At 43.5% G+C, this 24,525-nt stretch overlaps 1 protein-coding gene across 5 annotated transcripts in view; it reads right to left on the bottom strand.

Annotated features, from left to right (window-relative positions):
- Positions 1–24,525, bottom strand: part of Smr (Smrter) — a 657,953-nt gene that overhangs the window by 417,389 nt on the left and 216,039 nt on the right. For all 5 annotated transcript variants that reach the window (XM_067159726.2, XM_067159723.2, XM_067159722.2 and 2 more), the window contains exon 2: positions 3,488–3,662. In XM_067159726.2, coding sequence (XP_067015827.2) covers positions 3,488–3,662 — 175 coding nt within the window. The remainder of the gene's footprint in view (positions 1–3,487; positions 3,663–24,525) is intronic.

Genomic DNA, 24,525 nt, shown 5'->3' with positions numbered 1-24,525 from the left:
GAAGCACGTGTGGCGTTCTGTCAATGGACCCTACAGCATGTGGACACTGATCCTGCCTTTTTAGCGACCGTCTTATTTACTGATGAAGCGCGGTTCCACACCAATGGAAATGTTAATCGACATAATAATATGCATTAGTGGAGTGTGGGTACAAGAGGTAGCTTTTCAGGCACAGTGAGGCGTGAACGTATGGTGTGGCATCGTGCGTGATCACCCCATTGGTCCCCATTTCTTTGAGGGACCTCCGACGGGAGAACGCTATCCACGGTTTCTCCAAGATATTCTGCCACCGTTCTTGAACATGTGTCACTCCTTGACCGTGCAGAATGTGGTTTGAACATCACATCTCCACCGCACGCGGCGGTGATCGTCCGGAATAATCTCCATGCGACGTATCCCGATAAATGGATAGAAAAGGAGGACCTGTCCCCTGGCACGTCAGATCGCCAAATCTTACGCCCCTGGAATTTTTCTGTGCGACCATGTAAAACAACTGGTGTATGCAAAGGAGCCGAGCAATCCCGGTCACCTTAGACAGCTCATCGCCCATACATGCCGATTCATTACGTCGGAAGTGTTGCTAAGTGACAGACGGTCCCCGTAACATCGCGCGCACCTCTGCACCAACATATTTCCTAGCCTCCTCCAACCCAACTCAATAACATATGCCACCATACCAATGGCCCTTTCTTCAGGGCCAAATAAACAAATCAGTCTGTAGAAGCTATCAAGTATGTAATCTTGCCGCATCTCAGTGAACTGGCTGTAAAAAACAAAAATACTTGCATGGGATTCGAACCTTCGAGCACCGTCACTATCACTACTCCCACCGCGCCCCTGTCAAGTGAGCTATTGCGAGGATTGACATGCAACGCGCAGTTTCCAGCCTATACAATACCTGTTCCTGGTCTGTGAGTGCACCTCCTCTTCTTTGTATCTGTGCTAGTTTTACGTTTTCATTCGGGGTGCTCACAATGAATTAATAGTGGCGCTCGCGATTCCTGCTAGTTTTAACCCGTAACCGCACATCTCGTTATATTACCAAGGTTTAGGAAGAAGGGCCGATGTACTTCAGAACTGTAGTAAACGCGGCGGGATACATACAACTAAATCGCCAGGGGCTGGTGAACCACCCGGTAGAGTATATGTACAGACACGTCCATTATTATGATGTTTGTGGTAATGTGAACATATTATAAGCATGCCAAATAGACGTGCAGTCCCAGGGTGCGTAAACAACTACGATATGTCAGTAAAATTAGAAGGATTCGTAAGTTGTTTACCGATTGCCTAAGGATCTTGATCTTCGTAGTAAACGGATTCCACGCACAGACCGATGTCAACGAACAGATCAGCGTGTGTATGAACCATTCAATAATATTCAAGGTTTGCGGCGCACGGACGGGATTAGGTAGGTGGTAGCCGTGGCCTTAATGTGTGCTGTGAAACCACGGAAAACCATCTTCAGGTTTGCGAACCCGCCATACGGCCAACTCGCTGGTAATAGGCGGATCATTCAATGCTTCATGAAATGACTAAAGATTCAGTAAGTAGTAAATAGCACTATAAAAACTTCTTCTCTCTACGACAGTGCGCACCTGTGATGATGATCATGATGATGATGATGATGATGATGAAGAAAGGGCTTAACATCTAGGTCATCGGCCTCTAAGTGCGCACGTATTTATAAATATTCGCTAGGAAATAATTCTCAGACAAGTGTAAAAACAAAATTAAATTGCAGACGTCTTCGTCAGAAGGTCACCAGATAACTAATACGGTATATTATACATAAATACCTATAATGACATTGGATGTAATTGTTTTGTTGACTGCCTTCTTAAACCTTAAATTTAAGCTTACAAGACAATGTTCACAATGATGTAGGTCTACAATAATTCATCATTAATTTGAAATACAAATAGCTGTCATAATTTATCCCCAGCTGAATCCCTCTGCGACGTTGCTCATAGTATGGGTCAGGCTATGACACTAATTAAACTTATCCAGAATGAAAGTTTTCAAGGACCAAGGACCAGAGGCGGACTTCAGTTAGATTATTCTTAGACGATCACGGCATTTTACAAGTAAACGCAATAATAACAGAGAGGGAGGACAAATTTGAGTAAGGTCACCTGTACAAAAATGTGGTGTTTGAAGGAGGTACAAGAAAGAGCGACTGCCTAATGGTCATGTGGGAGACACCAAGATTTTCGAAGTTATTCGTGTTGATTTAGTTGGGGTTTGCTTGTTCAGATGTGCTATGTACCGAGAAGTGCATTTGGAGCTGCTTGCCTCATTATCTACAAACTCGTTCTTCAAGGTCCACGAAGATCTACATCGCGCAGAGGAAGGCGTTCGACAATAATTTATAGTGATAATAGGACACATTTTCGAGGTGCAAGTAACATGATAGCTCAGCTTAACTGGCAGAGAAGATAGAATGTTACTGTGGAAGTTCAAGCCTCCCACAGCATCGTGATGGGGTGGTTTGTGGGAGTGACTGATCGGACTGATAAAAGATCTCCTTCGGAAGATTCTAGGAAAATCTTACCGAACTGAAGAATTAAAGACGGTTTTGTACTAGAGTGAAGCTATTATCAATAGTCATCCCCCAATTGTACAGATGGAAAATCCGCATGACTTGAGCCCTATTACAACAGCGATGATCTTTCGGGAGATAATTGTGTCAGATCTAAATTCGATAGTAGGAATCGATTGAGAAGAGCTGCATATCATTCGCAACTAACGAAGAAACGTCCTTCGTCAGCTATATCGTAAGAGTGCCCCGGGGAACTGTTGCTTAAGCGGAATCAGCATGAGTAGGAGATGTGGTGGTCATTGAGATAGAAAACTTTACTAAACTTGAATAGCCGATGAGATGTATTGAAGAGCTGTTGCCTGATAAAGATGGAGGAGTACGTATTGTGAGGCTTCGGACGAAGGAACACAGGGAGACACGGTGTTGCGCAGAGATTGTCCTACGCGGTTCCTGCACGGTGGGGGAAAGTCGGGGTATGTTCTTAACGTTCTTCTTCCGTATACCGGTGGCAAGGTGTGGTCCCCGAGTCAGAGGAATCCCCGATCTGATAGGGACCCTCTCAACTGACAATTTAATTTCCAAGTTTTAAAACAAATGTTATCCAAACCTCCACTTCACGACAAATTACAGACATACTGTGTGTGACGTTCATAATGGGAGAGGCGCTGGGAAGCGGGTCAAAGTTGTAAGTATTTCAGATAAGAAATAAACGATTGGGCCCTCAACACAGGGAATCTAACATGTTTTTTACCAAAGGGCCAGAGATTAGGTATGGAAAAGAGACAACCGAGATACCTGCACCGATGCCGAGACTTGGACAATGGAAATGAAGTTCCACACAAGCATGGAACGTAAGACGAGGAAAACGTAGGGTAGCTGGATGTACAAAAACTGAAAGGAATTGCCTGTGAAAAGAAGGGAGCAGAGGTCGCTGATAGCACTTACCGTGTTCCGGACGGCGTAAGGCGTAGGGTCCCGGTACGGCACGGCCCCCCCGTACGTCGACTGCACGTAGCGCATGTTGGGGGGTTCTCGAGGTCCTCCTCCAGGATACGTGTACGAGCTCTGGCGACCGGGGGATTGGGATTTGTAAGGCGAGCTGTCGCTCTGAGGCGGCGTCCTGGAACATACAAACATATACCACAATAATTAACGACACCTTCAATAAAAAAAAAAAAAAGGCTTCAAATACATTTCTTAAATCAGGGAGATTAAAACAAGAGGGGATTTCAGAAAACATAGTTCCGATGCATTTCTGGTGAAACAGGATGTCTCTTGTTATTTTCCTCTCATCTTTGACTTAAAGTGACTGATATATGAGCCTTAAGCCAGTCGTACGAGTGGAACTCACAGGGTCGGTTGTGGTAAAGAGCGGCTGTACGCCTCGGCATTCTACGAGAGCTACTGGGGATCCAACTAGTCTTCGGGGTGAATACTAAACAAATAAACAAAGAGGATAAATTGGGGCAAATATTCATTTATAGAACGAGGAGTAAGAGATTGGAATAAATGTTCGATAGAGTTCCAAGTTGTTTGAAAATGTTGAAGAAAGAGCTAGGTAAACAATTATTGTAATAGGGAATGTGCCACCTGGACGACAGCCCTAACTGCAGATTCATCACCGGATATGTCTCCGGACACTGCGACTCGAATGTCCAACCAACGTGTTCTGTACTCGCCCCTCTCCCACATTCCCCTGACGATCACCAAGCTCACGCATGGTGTCTGAACCTGTCCGCACTGTTGAAGAATATGCAGTCACACAAATAGCAGGCATCTTGGGATATGTTCGTGTATAGAACGCAATCGGGAAAACGTTTGTTATTCAACAATGTCCCGCATCTATACGGGGACGGGTATGAAGCGAGATGAATTTTACGACCGCATGCCCTTCCTGACGTCGACCTTGCGGCGACGTTTGGTGCGGTTGTGAGATCGTGTTTTCTCTTGGTGTTGCCGGTGTCTTGCTATAACTGCCCGTTTGAGGTATGAGGCTGCGCATTTGCCGTGGGGCCGGACTGCAAAACGGAGACAACAATAATCGGGTTTTCTTTTCTTCAATATTATCGCTCTGAATGACACATGGAATAGGGATTAGATAGATAAATAGATTAAACTTCCCGAGCTGCAGTGTGGTAACTTTAGTAGCCGTAGCCGTCACGCCGTTATTCGAGTCTCATTGGTTGAATATTAGTGTTCCTTCTAGTCGGCAGGGTACTAGAGGTGACGGTATACATTAGAGTATGGAGGAAGGCTATATGGCGCTTCGTCCGTCGAATGAAGACGTCGAGAAAGTTATAATTCCTAGACTTCATAACTTACCGCTAATTAGTAAGACAACTATTCTAACACTTCTTCTACCGCTTTTCCCACACCTATGGGGTCGCCGGTGGGAGCTGTGTCACACATATGTGGTGTTGGCCCTGTTTTACGGCCGGATGCCCTTACTTACGCCAATCCTACGTGGAGGGAGGTCATCTCTATTGCGTGTTTCTGTGGTGGGTGGTATTGTGGTGTGTTCTCTGAATATGAAGAGGGGAGTGTAGGGACAAACACAAACATCAGTCCCATGGCCAGAAGAGTTAATCAGACGAGATTAAAAACCCCGTCCCGGTCGGGAATCGAACTCGGAACCCTCTGAACCGAAGACCTCGACGCTGACCATTCAGCCAATGAGTCGGACAAACTACTTATCAAATTAACAACAATAAACTGAATAATTAATAAAGAAATTAATGGGCCTCTGTCGCATGCATGGCGCTTACTAGTGAAATCCAGGTGTCGCAGTTTATTTTACTTCTCAACAAAATTGGTGACTGAGGTGGTGGTGGTGGTGATTTTTGTTTTAAGAGGAAGTACAACGAGGTAATCATCCTCTCTGAACAAATTAGTGGAAAAGAAATTTAAAATATAAAACAAAATTATTTATTCAACTAAGGATTTTGGAAACGCAGTACAAAATAAAACAAAAAACTATTATAAAATTAGGCCGAAAAGATTACCAACGAATCAAAAGGGAACGTACGTTCCCTGAGTAACAGTACACTTGTAATTTATATACCCTTGATAAGTCCACTGTCGCACATAAAGCGGATGACGAGATCAGCAGTAGTCACGTCATCGGCTAGTATGCGTTCGAGTGTTTCCCGCAGGCCGAGGCTCCGTCTTAGGCCAGTGAGATCGGCGCACTCTGTGAGGATGTGGGCCACGGTTTAGTCCGCACCACAAGAACACACTTGAGGGGTCTTCCCTCTTTAGGAGATAAGAGTGCGTGGATCCTAAATGACCTATCCTCGGCCTGCACAGTACTATGGCCTCTCTCCGTGAAGGTCGGAAAGAGGACCGCCACACGGTAGTTATCTTCTTAATTGCTCTCAGCTTGTTAGGAGTTCGGATATCCAGCCACTCCGATTCCCAGGACGCCAAGATGGTTCGACGTAGCTGAGAACAAATATCCTTAGCAGGTACATTGTCTGGTCTTGGAGGTAAAAGTACAGCTTCCTTTGCAGCTTCAACCGCAAGTTCCTTTCCCGCAATCCCAACGTGGCTTGGAAGCCACGCGAAAGTGATTCTGGAGCCAGCATCCCTTAACCTGGCTAGAATGTCATGTATCTGCTGTACCAGTGGGTGTTGCGAGAAACAGGTTTCAACAGACTGCAAAGAGCTCAACGAATCGATACTTACAAGAAAGTGGCTTCTTTCGTCACGCAGTGCAAACTGCAGAGCGTCTAAGATGGCGTAAAGCTCTGCAGTATACACGTTACATACTTTAGCAAGCGCGATCTTCGTGCTTATATCAATGACGAAAGAGCAACCAACATTATCTCAGATTTTAGAACCATCCGTGAAGATATTGGTGAACGAAGTCCTGGAAATACCTCCGATAAACCTTGGGTCCGCGGAGCAGATCTAGACGTATATCAGGTCGCGGAACCAACCACGGAGGTACCTCGCTAAGAGTTCGTTCAAGACAACCACCGATATCAATATTCAAATCATGACACAAGCTATCAATCCGAAACCGAACCGGCCGTGAGGCATTCGGCCGGTCTTGGCACCGCTGGTTGTATTCGGTAAGATAGATGCATTGATAGCTTGGATGTAGCGGCATTTCACGAATTCTGGTAGCGTACGTGAGTAGTAACTGCTGCCTCCTTATCCGTAAAGGTGGAACTCCCGCTTCAGCGAGTAGGCTGGGAATGGGGCTAGTACGGAAAGCACCCGTTGCCAGGCTAACTCCACTATGGTGAATACTGTCTAAAGGGTTCAGCGTAGATTTTGATACTGAGCCATAAGCCGCACTTCCATAGTCAATCCGGGAGAGGATCGTCGCCGTGTAAAATCGTAGCAGTACCGCACGGTCAGCCCCCCACGAAGTGCCGCTGAGAAACTTATGCATATTAAGTCTCTTCATGCAGGCAACCTTCAACTGACAGATGTGGGGCTGCCACGTAAGTCTCTTATCAAAATGGAGACCCAGGAATCTGCAGGTGTCAACCACTGGTAAGACACTGTTTCGCAAGCGGAGCTCTGGTTTGGGATGCACTAGCCGACGTCGACAGAAGTGTACAACTGAGGTTTTCGCTGCTGAAAATTGGTGACTGATTACGAATCTAAACTTTACTTTCGCCGTAAGCGCATCCCGGTAATTAGTATTAGAGAAATAACAACATTATATTCTGCGGTAGGAATTATTTGTTAAGATACATTACTAGAATCTTACCTTTCGCGTCCATTTTCAAAGTGAAGATGACCCAATGTATGTAGGGTCGAAACTAGATTATATAAGACACTATATTAAAACCTAATGGTATTAAATAGGTGGACCTTTCCCCATCCTTTGATAATCAATACGTGCCATAGTGAAATTCATAACATGTGTTTTGCATCCATGTAACAATTTTCAGAGTGTTTTTATTTTCTACATCAATTTTTGCGATTCATTACATATTTAATTAATGTTAACATTTCTTCATGTGTATAGATAGCCTAATAAGCGACTATTATTGGATTTTGGTAGTACAATTTCAAAAGAAATAGCTCTAAACAAACGAAAACACCCGGAGACAGGTACACCACCGCTCTACATTTCACTACAACTCCAGTACCCTTATTGCCAATGCAATCAAAATGTTACTAAATTTTCCGCATAACAATACCGTAGTTAATATCCACGGGTAGTATGCAAGAAAACATTTAACTGCAGCCTCTACACTTCACAAATATCCCAGATTCACCAACATCTATGCCATGGGCGGCCGTACCTTGTGTGCTGAAGTGCTGCAGAACATTGTCTACTTGAAAAATAAATTACTTTATACATAGCTGCCAACTTTTAGAAATAAAAAATAGGAAGATTTTCTTAATTCTTGGATTTCATCACTCATGTATTGTGCCACAGTCTAAGTGAAAAAAGGACAGTATATAAGGCATACATATCTACAGTTAAAATGTGAATTGACCATTAAATTTAAAATCTTAAACTAAAAAAACATAAAAATGGTTACAAGAAAATTTACCTAATCACTCTCCTTTATACATATAATTATAAAATAATAATAATAATAATAATAATAATAATAATAATAATAATAATAATAATAATACAGTCCAGCCTCGATATCTCGAACCTCCATTACTCGAATTTTCAGTATCTCGAAGTAACTTAAATTTTCCGGCCGTTTGTCCAATTCTTCATGCGTATTTATTTCTGTTACTCGAAATTCTTCCGGAGAAGACTGACAGGGACGAGTTGGACAGAAAAAAAAAAACTAATATCCAAATCTTGAATGACGTTAATGAGAAACGGATCTTAATTTATTCAATAGAGCAGAGGAAAGCCTTTCTCCAGAATGTCTTCGAAGGAAAGGTCCTAGGGAAGAAGTCGAGAGAACATAATCACTCAGCTGGGTTTTCGTCACGATGAAAAGGACCGCCGAAGACCGTGGGATGTGGCTTAGCCTTTAGATAATGGATAGATGAACTCGCAAAAAATACTCTGTACCCCGAATTTTGTGCAACATTAACTGTGCAATACGGAATTTGTGAGGAACAGTTAACAAGTAAAGAAAGGGTTACAGTGAACTAATATGACGGGAACCGAAAAACTCGAACTTCTAGTGATCGGAAAATGGGCAAAGCGTCGCTATTTCTCGGGTGTCAATTAACTACCCGTTACGTACGAAAGCAAGCCCAGAAATCGCGGATGACAAGCTCCATTTACGAAACTCGGCTGCGTGGTATTGACGAGAAGTTTCAACGTGAAAGGAGGAAAGGTTAACCACAACAAACAGAAGAGACTAACGGATTTTTTTCCAAAGGTGATAACGGAGCTGTTTCTTGTATGTATTGTATCGTGTCTTCTAAAAGTTACCTACTATACCAGTGTTATAATTAAAGTGATGCCGTAAAATAGTTCCTTTAATTTTACCGTAGACATATGATTCATTTACGAGATACCGATATACATGCACAAAAACGGCTGGGAATTTCGATAACTCGAAATAAAATTTATCTCCCGAGGTGATTCGAGATATCGAGGTTCCACTGTATTTATATCACACCGACACATGCAACGAAACGCATAATCATTTCTTTTATTAGACTGTAAAACGAACGGAAATGTAATTTTATACGTATCTCTGAACACTTGGAGATGTTTGTTATGTTCGGTTTTTTTTTTTTTTTTTTTTTTTTTTTTTTTTTTTTTTTTTTTTGCCATAACGTGAAGTGAAAATACCAGAAACTATCACCGATACAACTCCCTGAAATACATTCAACTCATTAAAATTATGAAGTAAGAATGAACAAAAATGCAAAACTACCACACACAAAACGGATCGGTATGTATACGACATACGACTTTGACACGAGGAAAAGCACAGAACCGCTAGAAAAAAAAAAAAACGCGTGGCCTATAACTCCCAACGAAATTACGCACACGTTAACAATAGAGCGCGAACCACACAATAAGAAACGCAATCTTTCGTCCCGATTAAGTGAGTCGCTAGCGCTTGTAGGACGATTGCCGTAAAGCACACATGCTGCTGTAGCGAGCGGGAAACACGATACACGAAGGCGGCGGACGATACGCTCGCGAAATAAAGCATCAAATAAATACGGTTGAAAATGAGATTGGGTAAATTACTTAAACACATAAGAATTTATCCTTTATCCTAGCGGAAGAGTATTGACCGTACTGGAGGTTATATTGGTCAAAGTTTCCGGGTAAATCGGAAGGGTTCGCCGGTAAGCTTTAATAATATTATCACCGAGCTCGATGGCTGCAGTCGCTTAAGTGCGGCCAGTATCCAGTATTCGGGAGATAGTAGGTTCGAACCCCACTGTCGGCAGCCCTGAAGGTGGTTTTCCGTGGTTTCCCATTTTCACACCAGGCAAATGCTGGGGCTATACCTTAACTAAGGCCACGGCCGCTTCCTTCCCAGTCCTAGACCTTTCCTGTCCCTTCGTCGCTATAAGACATATCTGTCTCGGTGCGACGTAAAGCCAATAGCATAATAATAATAATAATAATAATAATAATAATAATAATAATAATAATAATAATATTTACAAACATATACAGTGCATTGAAAAAGACGTCAGCCAAAGAATAGAATATCATTCAACTCCCCTCACAACCAGGTAACCAAGGTTAATAGAGAACAGTAAGGTTAGCCAATCCGCGTTACGAGCTGCAATTGGCTGTCCCTGTGACGTCACCGTGGAACATCGCTGACGGTATATTGTATTAGCACGCGAGTAATGTTTCACATATTAATAATACGCCGAAGTGATATTTTAGAATTTTCGAACGTCATCCAATGTATTCTATAGAAACAGATATTCTGTACAAGATAAAGTGCAATATTTTAGTTTTAAATCAACAGACTCGGGACAAATGAGACTATAATATATTAAATGTTATTCACTTTTACCTTAGTGAAGATGATGTTGACGAATTAAATGGAATCTGCACCTCACTGTGACTTGACAGATGGAGTTTGTTTTATATCAATAAGAATGTGAATTTGCTCAACACTTCACAGTGAAAACTTACAGGACACATTGCGATATGTAATAACTTCAACTCTTGGAACACTCGCATCAAATAAATGGTTTGTTTTCCTTTCCGTTCACAGAAGTCAAGAAGAGTATCACAGTCTAGTACTGTATATTCACTACCTACTCGATTTTCATCAAAAGGGCTGCAGTTCGAATCGTAGTCGATGAAAGCGAAAGAGGGTATGAAATAAGTTCTTTTCCGAGTTCTGGGTAAAAGGCAAAGGTCACGAGGCTAGGCACATGAAGTTTAAAACAACAAATACAACAATCACGAACATTTCTTGACCTTGAAAACACTTTGTTGATAAATGCCATATTCTCGCTTTTCGCTTACGAGCAGCCTCAATTTCTTTTTCTTTTCTTCTCTTTTCTGTTTTTTTTTTTTTTTTTTTTTTTTTTATTTCTGTTTTGTAGCCAACCAACGCAAACAGAGTAAAATTCGGATCTTAGCATATGCTTTCAAGACTTGGGGATGAACATCAGGAAAACGGCTTTTCAGCTTCACAAACATATTGTTTACAACTTCTGGTTCCATGTGCAAATCTGTTCGTCGTGAACTTCAACAAATATCAGTTTGAATTTAGTGATCATTTCCATGAAATCATGGGAAGGGACGAGCAAACCACCACGAGACAGAATGTGTGCCCACCCCAGACTTGGATCATCAGGTGGTGTCAACAACTCTCCTGTGCGAGAGTCCAAGGACCTGTCAAATTTTCGGCGGCGATATGCGATGAACCCCGCAACGTATTTGAATCCCTCCACACTACAGTCGGTATCTTCCTGTAAGAATAGATCATCACTATCAACAGCTGGCGGTTCAATGCTATTAGGGCCCTTTCACACGATCCACTGCTTTCCACACCACTCCATTCCACCAAGGAGAAGAAAAAGGCCGGTAGCATTCACACGAGACACTTCGTGTGGCGCAACCTCCGTCTACTCTCGTCAACAGCAGGCTGCTGTCAACCGGCCTGAAGTGTCTTCCACCCTGGGCGACCGGAAGCTCACTAAATCACATTAGCTCGTTCAGACGGTCAATATATGAGCTACAAGTTCGAAGATTTCGTTTCAAAATGTCGGTTCCATTCACAGATACTGAAAAGTTAATAATAGAAATACAAAATCGTCCTTGTCTGAGGGATTCAGGCTCCTTTCACACGATCCACTTGCTTTCCACGCCACGCCACGCCACATCTCAAGCCGCGTATACACTTGAGCATTCGTCCCGAATGAGCATACGTTGCCGATGCGGGGGCGCACACGCGCGACCCGCATGCCAATCTGTTGAGCAAGTTTCCACTGTGTTCGGACCTCGTGCGGACCGAGAACACCATCTGTGTTTAGGTGTAGTGTAATGTTTTGCCTGACCTGAGGCAACAATAGTAAATTGAAAATTGATCGTCGCCAGAACAAAGAAACGGTGCAGTACTGTTGCTTCGTTTCATTCTTGCCTTTTCCTTCCGGTAGGAACCCTTGAGGCTTTCAATTTTCTTGCGGCACTCATCTTTTGGAAATTGCATGAGGGCAGCAATTTCACTCCAAACATCGTCCTTTTTTTAAGGTATTGTAATAGAACTCGTCCTTGGGGTTCCACAGAACGGGATACTTGTGGTAGTACCCCAGGGGGATAAGAGAATTATCCTGGGACAATTCCATTTCAACTGGAAATTATCTTTCACACTCTTCCTTTACTTCACTTGCACGAGCGAAATCGCATATGCATAGCGGAAGCAGTCGGCTCATACTGTTCGGGCTACCCCACTCGCCATCAGCCGTCCACACTGAGCACGAACAGAGCGCGTGCTCACTTTGAGGTACCGACAACATTCGGATCGGGCTGAGACATGCGGATCCATTCGGTTCGCCCTGTACTCATCTGAGCAAAACTGGGCAAACGCATGCTCATTCGGGGCGAATGCTCAAGTGTATAGGGACCGTGCGAATGGCGAGTGGTGCGCTCTTCCGACTACCTCAGAAAACTTTTGATGGGGTAAGCTGCTGGCCAGCGCTCCAGTTAGTTTATGTCGGTGTTAACTGAAAGAATGGAGAGTCGAAGGAGTAAAAGCAAACAAACTTTCACTCATCTTCCAGCAAGGAATTGACATTAACATTTATTGAAGGGGACTTCTACTTCAGATTAAAATGAACTAGCCTCGTTTTATTCACCCTGCTTTATTATGAGACATAAGGTGGATTTTACAGCATGGTAAGCCTCTCAACATTGGCCAAAACAGAGAAAGCAATGTCTCTTCAACCCCTGAAAGCGTTTGGGACCGAATATAATGTGTCTTTGTCACTGTAAGTACGTCAGTGTGCAAAATAAAGAGGTAAAAGTGCATACACGTACCTCTCAATGTGACAAGCAAGAAAGAGCTTTCTTAAGAAAAGAAATTTGTTCACTTCAAACATTGATATAGGAATTAGAAAGATGTTTTTGAAGACTTTCGTGTGGAGCGTGGCATTGTATGGAAGTGAAACATGGACGATAACTAGCTCAGAAAGAAAGAGAATAGAAGCTTTTGAAATTTGGTGTTACAGAAGAATGCTGAAGGTGAGATGGATAGATCAGGTCACAAATGAAGAGATAATGAATCGAATTGGCGAGAGGAGATCGAATTGGCTAAATTTGATGAGAAGAAGAGATAGAATCATGGGACACATCTTAAGACACCCAGGACTTGTTAAGTTGGTTTTTTTGAAGGAAGTGTAGGTGGTAAGAACGGTAGGGTAGACCAACGTATGAATATGACAAGCAGATTAGAGCAATGTAGGATGCAGTAGTCACGAAGAAATGAAAAGGTTAGCACAGGATAGGGTGGCATGGAGAGCTGCATCAAACCAGTCTATGGACTGATGACTCAAACAACAACAATATTTGAACCATCTCATCATCATTCACAGCTTATGCCGTCTGAGCAGAGGAAGTACACTCAAGAAGTTGTCGCCATGAATTGCAGGTCGGTTGCCCTTCCTCACTCATTATTTATAAACTGAAAATCTGCTGGAATTTCAACCACAGTCACCGGGAATTGAGGCAAGCCGCTCGCTACCTCCTTTGTAATAGTAGAATAACTGAGAAAAACTGGCTTGCTTTCCCTATTTTAGCTTAGCTGCTAGCCTCTGACTTTAGTGACCGTGGTTTGAACCCCAGTGTCACTGAAGTGCGATTTTCAGTTGAAAGAATTGTGTTTCAGGAAAGGCATCCGACTTTAAATTCATGATTACAACTCTTATAAGACTCAGTGTATGCAATGGCCCCGCGCAATGATTCATTAGTGTATAACTAAAGTTATTGTGAATAAATAATTACCGGTAATTAACAATTTCCCGAAGTAGGAATAAAATACAGTAAATAACTTAATTTCAACGTTGTATGGTGGCTGATTAATACTCTTTTCCCTTAGACACTTGCCGTATATTTATTGCCCTAAACTTTCCTTCACGTCAAAGACATGGTTACTGCTATTTCAATCTTCATCTTTCTTTAGCGTGGATTCCTGGAAGTAATCGTAGTGTTGCACTGTCTGAAGCCCTACATAAATTGTACCGGTCGCTGCTACTGTTGAAGTCATTATTGTCTGGCTTTACCTCTTTATTTTACAATCACAAGTCAAAGCTTACTGCCTGGTTGCAATGAACTGCACTGTCAAAGGTCTCGTGAGTGCCCCATCAAACGACTGCAGCTGTTTCCGTTAGGGGCGCTAGCTACTAAAAATCTCTTGCGCGCACGGTCCCTATACGCGGCTTCAGGCACAAGGTTTATCCTTACTGTCCACTTCCGTCAACTTGCCAGCAACTTCTAGTCCCCACCACATATTTTGCGTCTCGGTTTGAATCTGGTCCATGGACGCGAACGTTATCCTTGGAATTTATATCCTTACGAAAATAAGATTGAGGTTGTTGTTGTTGTTGTTGTTGTTGTAGGTGTTGTAGGTGTGGTCTGTGGGTTTTGATTTAATTCAGGAAAATGCATATACATATGTGTGTGGATAGTTGTGTTCCAAGTTACCCCATTTGGAATGTCGTAATGCGTTGTCAAGCACTCAAGAAAATATGGGTGATTTAAAAAATGTACATATTTTCTTGAAACAATATAATGATATATAAGTAATAATAATAATAATAACAACGTAAACGTTTCCACCTTTTCAATACTAAAATATATTCACAAAATTATAAATTACACGGTACTAGTTTCGACCCATCTAGGGGTCATCATCAGCCGTATTGGAGCAAAGATCACTTTTGGCGAAATACTAAGAAAATGTTATTTTAAAGAATAACAAGTGAAATGAGATGTTATTATGGTAATAGTTAATAATACAAGGAATATACATACTAAGAGGTTTTTAACAAATAATAAAGTATATCCACTGAGGATGAGGTGGTGCTGATTATTGTTTTATGAGGAAGTACAACCATCCTCTAACACTGATCGGAAAGAAAAATACGGGAAGAGTCCGACACTTCGAAAAATAAAGGTATCGGACAAAGGAAGACAAGGGCCACGGAGGGCGTGAAAATGAAAGACTCCCTAGCCCTCGAAGTGCTGTAATACCGTTGGTATCGGAAAAGAACAAGAGTTGACCAAGGGAGGTCGGATAGGATAGACGAAAGTGAAGAACCTAACACACAAGTAAGCGGAAGCAATGCTAGGACTCAGCTAATGGTCCCGCGGTCGCCAACCCACGCTCCCAAGTTAGTCTCGTCTTGCCACAGGAGATACCGTGGGTGTTATTCTACCGCCCCCATCCAGCACTGAACCATAGAACTGACTGGTAATAATAAAATGGAGTGTGGCCTCTAGAGAGACGTGGCGCAAGACTTTCCAGTTGCCGCCTTATAGGCGACCTGCGCCTATCTGTGTTGAGTTGATTTCTCCAACAGAGGAGAGGGAGGTGTCAGAATGCTTCACGTCCACATTGCGAGGAGCGATTTAATAACACAACAGGCGCCCCATTGTGGCACAACGATAGGGCACGGCCGCTTTCCCAGTTATAACTTTGCGTTGCCGTTGTTAGCTCAGAGCCAGTCCCACTGTCGGCTGTTCTGTAGTTTCCCATTTTCACTATCAGGCAAATGCCACAGCCGACCTCTTTATTTCCTTACCCACTTCCATTCACCATCATTTCATCTTCATTAGACGGCATACACAACCGCCTCCCGAGGCATCGGAATTAACCAACCAGGCGGCGAATTGAACTCGGAAAGTCTTGGATGAAAGTCCAGAACGCTAACCATTTAGCCATTGACGCGGATGTGGCATTACTGATTCACAACTATGACACCAGGCTTTATCAGAACTATTCTGAACAGAATAACACTACTGGTGTGCGCTATGGATAGGTTTTTTTTTTTTTTTTCCTATTTTTAAGAGCGAGTACACGAGAGTACCAGGGCGAAAACTAAGCCCTGCCCTTTTAGTCATCTGTTTTCGAGAAATACCCGATGGGTCGGGAAAACTCCACTGTACTACACTGGCAGAGGATAGAGGCGGCATTTTACCCCCACATCAGAGAAAAACTCTTCACTTAGCTGTTATTTATAAAATAAAGGAATTTCAATTTTAAAAGAGAGTCGCATTTGTTAAAGTGAATTTCTAGTTATTTAGTGTGGAGACAAGGCCGTAAAATAACCAGTTGAAACAGAGCCGCGATGGATGTCCGGGTCGGCAGACTAATTCATCTTCACTATTTTATTTACTCGAGATCTAATAAGCGGAATACGAAGGTCGTTTCAGATTTCAGAAACGGGGCTCTTGACACCATACGTCAAGTTTTGTTTGAAAAGTTTGTAATTTGGAAAATGTAGTTTTTGGAATACAGCCCCAGGCCTCACGGATGGGTCTGATAATACTAAATAATATCGGTAGGGAAACAATTATTATATAGCAGAAGTGTCAGACCGCTGCAAGAACAAAGCACGGTCCATTATTAAGCCTAGATAATTTACAAGACAGAGTGTATTTTGGTACGGACACACCACGCCAAAATGCCGGATACTTCGCTCAGTAAAAGAGGGGTCCAAGTTTCTTTCGCGGCGACCTCACACTTTTGCACCCCGTTTTCAAATCCCGATGAATCGTCTTCATTTACTTTTGTCCATTTACGATTTCTTTTGTTCGATGTATTTTGAAATATCGCTGTCCTTTTTTCTTCCATTAATGTTCTGTCTGGTATCAATTGTTCTACACGCCTAGGCGCGAAGCAATAACAATCAACTGCAAGCGCCATCCGTTATGAGTGGAAACACCCTGACGTGTAACTGCCTGTGCGAAATGTTTCTACGATCGGTATCACCGTATCTCCCTGCAAATACGATATAGGCTATTTATTATGAAACCCAGTTGTACCAACATAACCCCCTTGTATCCACTACATTCGCGCAGTAATCGTCAATGGAAGTAACAAAAGAAAAAATCATCGGGATTTGAAGATGGGGCCACCACGTCGGTCCAACTTGTTACGCTGTTTCTCGCAAACAAGCTTATTTCTTTCAGTGAGCGACTCCTTAGAGGTGTATTGTTGAACCACTCCTTGACGGGTTGGAAATGTTGTTTGTACAGACACAAGACTGGCTAAGAAATAGTGTAGGCACGTGAAATGTGCTAGCTCTCTTTGGTCCCCACCGTCGCGTGCTTTCGGTATGCTGACACTCCTAGCACGTTTTAAGTAATTATTTAATATAAGTAGTGTGCTATTTATTTTCCTTAATTTCGATTTCAAACTATATCAATTTGTCCACTGAGCTATAACATAGAATAGTGTTAATAATGTTGGCACATGTTGATTCATGACCAGAGGTGAGGAAATGTCTACATATTATTCCATATACTCTTGTTATTCGTCGTATATTTCAGTGCTCTCGGTAGTGATAATGTTGTTTGTGCATATTTTTTAAATTTAACCTCAATTTGATGTCGTTCAGTGGTGCTGATGTAACCTACTGGATCTCCATCCTATAAAACCTGCATAGATTTTAAGTACATACAGGAAGTGAATAGCACGCTGTTTTATTTCATCTTACTCCTTAATTTTGTAAGACGCCCCCGACGTCAAGTTCACACTGCACTGAGTAAAGAGGGCACTGTACCTATACCAAGGACACCGACATCCCAATCACTTCCCATTCACACCATCATGGCCCAGAAACCAACCTACCATAAACCACTCCTTATCCGCTCAGATATACCCCATTCACCATATCACCGCATAGTCATCCCCTGCCCGGTGTTAGACCACCTACCCCCCGATGAACAAATCAACTTCCGTCTTGGCCACCGTAAACTCATCTCCAAAGCCATCCTCAAAGTCACCCATCACATACAGTACCTACTTGAACTTGACAATGGCTTCACCATCATCTTCTTCAGCAGTCAAGAGGGGTATGAGGCACTCTGCGAAAAACTACTATACCATGATATTGACTACAAAGTACTAACTGATCCCACGTTCCCCGAAGACAAAGAAACCCAAACCAAACCCCTCATCAGAAACAAATGCATCCAAACTAACCCTCCCCCACGCACTTACACCAAATACTCTCAAACACGTCTACACTCACCAGACGCCATCCACCAACCTGCACAAACAGACATCTCACTCCCCCCTGACACTGACACTTCACCCACTTCACCTCTTTCCCCCCCACCATCTCCCGAGCCCGAAACTGAGACCGTCTTAATCTCACACTCGGGCACGGACACTCAACACAAGTACACTCAAACTAGGAGGAGGCGTGCCAAGCCTGCTCCTAGGCCAAAAATGACACCAACACACGACGCCCACAAAACATCTACTCACGGTCACCATCCCTCACTCATCATACAATGCTTTAATTGCCTCAAGCTGAACCATCCTGCAGCCTCGTGCTCTGATGCCACCCGCTGCAATCGGTGCGGTGGTCCCGACCGCCACACCGTCTGCACGGTGCCTAGGGACCAGGCGAGGTGCGCGAACTGCGAAGGCAGTCACGCTGCCTCATATCCTGGCTGCCCCTACCTAAAGAAGGCAATTAAGGCACATTACAAGAAAGCACAACACTTACATGCAAACTCCACTACACCACACCATCCCAGTACCCCGTCCCCCAAACCACCACTTCCTACAATCCCCAGCTATAACCTTACCAACCAGACCGTCCAGGACACCTCCAACCTATTGAGCTTACTACTCCTCAAGCTAATCACAGCCCCGAACCAGCATCCCCCCATGACCATGCCAAGTAACCAGCTAAGAACAACCTCCTGACAACTTACATCTCCCTCGGCTCTCCTTAAAGCACTGGAATCTCAGCGTACCTACCAACGACAGTTAAGCAACATCGGGAGTGGTCACCCAATGGCTGGCTGACCGCCACACTCCATGCTGCCTAACCTCGAGGAACTTAGTACGACCACGGCCACGGACGCAATGCAACACCAGGCGCTCATGCGCCAGGCCACACTCTGGCCAATTATGACTGAGGAATAGTAACTAACCCGATGAATAACACAGTTATCTGCAGGGAACCAACCACCATTCTGACAGGGCATTCAAGACCTTTTAGAGGTCGACAAGCCATAAATTTCGCGGTCACTGGGGCTCTGTCTCGGTACCGACGAAAGACGGGTTCGTCGTCGTCGTCGTCCACTCCTCGTTGAACTACCAGCTCTCAAGGAACGAATGAGTCGTTCAAAAGAGACAGTTTGTTCATGAACGACCCATCATTAATGCTGTCTTTCCGCCAGTCGAAAAGAGCTAGAAGATAGCGCACTGGTATGTTTCTTCTTTCTTGTTTACAGATGTCGAAAATCGATCCGAACGACTTTTCCTGAGTACTGAGTACTGAAAAGGTATACAATCAGGGAAACTGCAATCGCGGAAAACTGTGAAACACCAAATTAGGAAACTGTCCGACATCAGACGCATATTGATATCAGAAAAAACTTCAAGGGCAGAACACACTTGCAACACCTATCAGGAGCGGGTGGTGGTGATAATCGTTTCAATAATAATAATAATAATAATAATAATAATAATAATAATAATTGCTTTACGTCCCACTTACTATTTTAAGGTCTTCGGAGACGCCGAGGTGCCGGAATTTAGTCCCGCAGGAGTTCTTTTACGTGCCAGTAAATCTACCGACACGAGGCTAACGTATTTGAGCACCTTCAAATACCACCGGACTGAGCCAGGATCAAATCTGCCAAGTTGGGGTTAGAAGGCCAGCGCCTCAACCGTCTGAGCCACTCAGCCCGGCGATAATTGTTTTAAGAGGAAGTACAACATCCTCTATTAACTCTAACCAGAGGGAAAAACTGCTTCAAAATATGAAGGTATCGGTCAAAGAAAGACAAGGGCCACAAAGGGTGTGAAATGAAAGCCTCCCTAGGCCTCGAGAACAAGTTGACCAATGAGATAGATGAAAGAAGTGGGGAGCGTGGCACAAGTATGTGGAAGCAATACCAGGGCTCACCTCAAGAGCCCCGTGCTCGCCAACCCACCGTCCCAGGTTAACAGCCCCTGGGAGCCCTTTTAGTCGCCTCTTTAAGACAGGCAGGAAATACCGTCGATGTATTCTACTACCCCCACCCACAGGGGTTATCAGGAGCAAACGGCAACAATCAACAAATGGACTTTCGAAGTCTTCTGCAGGATGGTTAGCAGCAACTAGCATATTCATGACAGGACTATTAGAGAGAGAGAGCACTCCGATATAAGAGTGAAGTTGCAGATGCTGCCGATGGGTGCAATTATTTACAATCGTCTCTCGTGCGATTACGCAACGTGTGGGACTAGACTACGTGACCCAAAAGGCCGTTTTACAACAATGTTCAGATGACATTGCTCACAGAATCAGGATCTGATCATCACAGGTGTTACCGGGTTTTGTGGTAGTTAAGCATGAAAGAAGGTGCTGGGTGGTGAATAGGTCTCAAGCTACTAAAGAGAAATTAAATTTCAAAATTTAATTAGGTTATATTTTCTTTTCAAAATTAGGTAACAACAAATAGAACAGGTACTTAGTAGCCGAAATACAACTTGAAATGTACAATTACAGGGATTAAAGAATTTGGGCTTCGAGCCCTGAAAACACAATTCTTGGGCAACTAGCTCAACTTTACGATATACCAATTTCAACAAAAGGGGCAGAAGACCCCAATCAAACCCTGGAGCCCTTGCTCCAAATTACACAGCAAAGCCTCCTCGAGGCATACAACTCTCAGTCTTAGAAACGAGCCACTCGCTCTTAAAGTTAAGCCTCTCCCAGGCCACACCAAACTCAACTTTCAAGTTGTCCTCAAAGGACATATACACAGGGGTAAAATACCCAACCTACTGAGGTCTATTAGGTGAGAAAAGATTAATACATGACCTCAAAATACAACTTGAGAGGAGGCGAACTTGCACTCCTAATACACTTTGCTTAAGACCTACTTGGCACTAGGCCGTTAATACAAGGGCTAATCCCATACTACAGAGGTGACTTAATGGCAATTTACATTACATTACGGGAGAATTGGTTGAGAAAAATAAGTTCACCTCAAGACGATGTGAGTGGGAACTCGAGAGGGTTAGCACTCTCTATCCCATAATGTATCTTTACAAGAGAATAGAAGAAAAGAGTAGTTACATTTTAGGAAAAGGTTACATGATGGAAAACGCTTCGAACCCGCCGCGAGAGTTAAACTGCCGACCTAGCAAGAAAAGAAGATATTAATAGGCCATTACCTGGTAGTAGATCGCTGCCGAGGAAAGAGGCGCTTCCCGCCTCCTGCAATGTACTTAATACACTGAAAGATGGAACAGAAGTGGCCCGGAGACCCCAAAATCAGCAGTTTATAACCTCTCGCGGAAGATTCTAGGCGTTAGGGGAAATAAAACACCCTCCCTCAAAGTTTTTATTGGTTCGGGAAAAGAAACCCCTACATAGAGGAAAAAGAAACACATTATTGGTGGAAAATTAATTAAAGAAATTCGGGATTGGCTAGATCCAAAATAAGGGGAAAAAGAGGGGTATACAGCCAACTTAAACCATGACAGAAAGAAATTTAACAAGAAACAAACTTTTGAAATAAAAATTTCTCCAACCAAATAGTTCTTTGATTTCGCACTAGGTCGCACTATTGTTGATCTTCAGTAGTGTCCTCTAGAAGAGAAAGTTCGCACTTCTTACTTCAAGCGGAACAAAAACACCTCAAAAGTGACACAGTTCAAAAACTCAAAATTTTCCATGTGGTGACATCTTCTGAGTAAGTAGAGAATTAATAGAATAGATAAAGTTCAACCTTCCTCCAGAAGAGGAGTTTCAACTGGCGCAACTTTTAAATAAACGGTGTAGAGGTGTACCACCCGGTACAGACCTCCCCCCCCAAAAGTTCCTCCAAGGGGTAACACAGAAGAACATAAGCTTTGTTTCCAAAATAAGGTCCAAGTTTTGATGTGTATATTAAGATTAATTGCGGAAGCATTTATAAGATTTTAGTAATTTGGTTGGTTGCAATTTCAAAATTTTGTTGTTGCAGGTGCAGTAAAGTTTTTCTGTTGTAGTAGTTGAATTTCTGAAGATAAACCTTTAATGCTTAAAGGTGAAGAAAATTTTGCAATGTCCACCAAATATTGTTGTTAAATTCCCATATGTAGTTATCGCTTAAGGTGACTGTCCATGTAGTTGATGTAGATTGAGTCGAATGGCCGGACCGGCCATTGCAGCTTGCGTCCAACGGGGGCCGCTCGGACCCCTCAAGTACCCTGAGATACCGCTCGCCCGCACTATGAGGGGAGCAGAGGTGTTGAAGTACGCCGCGCCCGCGGTGAACAGATACAGGCTGCGGGCATGTAGCAGGTCGTGCGCCGCACATCAGCCTTGGCCGGGAGGTGAGCTCCGGCTCGCCGTGCACATGTCGTCCTCGCTGGAGAGGAGGGGGCCCATCCCCCTCCCCAGTCGCTGCACGGCGCTGCGCGGCTGCGGGGGCGCTGAAACATTAAAGCTAGGCGGCAGAATTGTGTTGGACAATCATCTTCTTTGAGGGTACAGGCTTGTGGAGAGGTTGAGGGGCCAGCGGCGTGTAGATATCTATGGCATTTACTATTATGAAGCCACAGTGTAAGGTGGAGCAGGAGACGGGAGCGTGGTAATGGCCGTGGCAAGAACAGGATGGCAGTTTAACGGGTCGGGGCAGGTTTTACATAGGGCTTACATCTAAAACCAAAATATTACAGAAGGGGCAGAATGCCTTAAAAGTGAAACTCAAAAAAAATATAACCTTCATATCCTTTCAAAATAATATGGAGCAAGTTAACACAGAAATTACACCGGTTTCACCTGGGACAGGTGAACTCTAAATATCCTCTCGGTGGCTGGATTACTTAGCAATAAGGTAACCGGCGTAAGAAAATCGAGAATGATACAAGGCCCATGAAATCTGGGGGCAAGCTTGCCCGCGGGAACAAAATTTTTGACCATAACCTGGTCACCTACCTTCAAAGTGGTGGGTCTCCGTCCACGATCATACCTTTCCCTAACCTTTTCATGAGACACTTTAAGATTAGCTTTAGCCTTCTTCCAAAGATCTTTAATGTTGTCCGGATCTATTGTCTCGGGCAGAATGTCGTTCAGAGACCAGAGGTTAGAGAGCGGCGAGTTGGGAACAAACTTGAACATCAAGGAAGCTGGAGTAAACTTGTGAGATTCATGAACCGCCGAATTCAAAGCAAAAGCTATCCAATGCAGGGACGTGTCCCACCTGGAAGGATCTTCATGATGATAGGCAATGAGTGCGGACCTGAGATTACGGTTAACTCGTTCAGCCAGAGATGGTTGCGGGTAATAAGCAGAAGTAGTTACATGAGATATTGATAAGTCAAAACAGAATTTACGAAATAAATTAGATGTAAAAGCCTTAGCATTATCAGATACGATATATTGACACGGACCAAAAGAAGCAAAAATAGAATTTAAGCAGGTAATGGTGGACTGAGCGGTAGCCAGCTTAGTCGGAAATAACCAGGAAAATCTAGTAAAACCATCTACACATACAAAGATAAACTTGTTGGCATTACCCTTTGACTGGGGGAAGGGTCCCACATAATCGATATACAGGCGTTCCATGGGGCGCGACGCTTGATGAGAAGACAAAAGGCCTACTTTAGTGGACATGGTGGGTTTACTGATCAAACAAGATTTACAAGCTTTTACAAGTTCCCGAATTTCACCGTCCATACCTTTCCAGATGAACATTTCACGAATCTTTTCACGAGTTTTAAAGATACCCAGATGCCCCCCCAATGGGGTCTCATGATAGTATTTGAAGATCATAGGCACGAGAACAGCTGGAACGACAACTTTCATCATCTTGTCATGCCTCGAAGGGCAACATAAAACACCATTCCTCAGAACATAAGGGATGACATGCTCCCCAGAAGAAAGGGTTTCCATTATCGGAGCCAGCGTCGGATCTTCACGTTGGTATTTCTCGATATCCCTAAAGAGCATGGGGGCATCAGTTAAAATGGCATTAACATCAAATAGTGTGGACTCGGGAGGAGATGAACGGTCGACCGGTTCATGGTTCTCAACGTCGTTTGAAAACATACGGCTGAGTCCATCAGCAACCACATTTTCAGTACCTCTGATATGCCGTACATCGAATTGGAAGGCAGAAATACGGATGGCCCAACGGGCTATACGACCTGTACGACGCGGCCTACCTAAGACCCAGCTTAAGGCTTGATTATCTGTCTCCAGATCGAATTTGACGTGTTCCAGATAGAGACGGAACTTTTCTAAGGCGAATAAGACTGCCAAACCTTCAAGCTCATATATGGAGTACTTTGCTTCTTGAACCGATAGAGTCCTAGATGCATAGGCGATGGGACGCCTCCCTAGTTCAGTCTCTTGAAGAAGGACTGCAGCTACAGCTGACGACGACG

The sequence above is a fragment of the Anabrus simplex genome, chromosome X (assembly GCF_040414725.1).
Source record: "Anabrus simplex isolate iqAnaSimp1 chromosome X, ASM4041472v1, whole genome shotgun sequence".
NCBI classification, from domain to species: Eukaryota; Metazoa; Arthropoda; class Insecta; order Orthoptera; family Tettigoniidae; genus Anabrus; species Anabrus simplex.
Note: the sequence above shows the minus strand (reverse complement) of the source record. Positions and strands in the feature narration are given on the sequence as shown.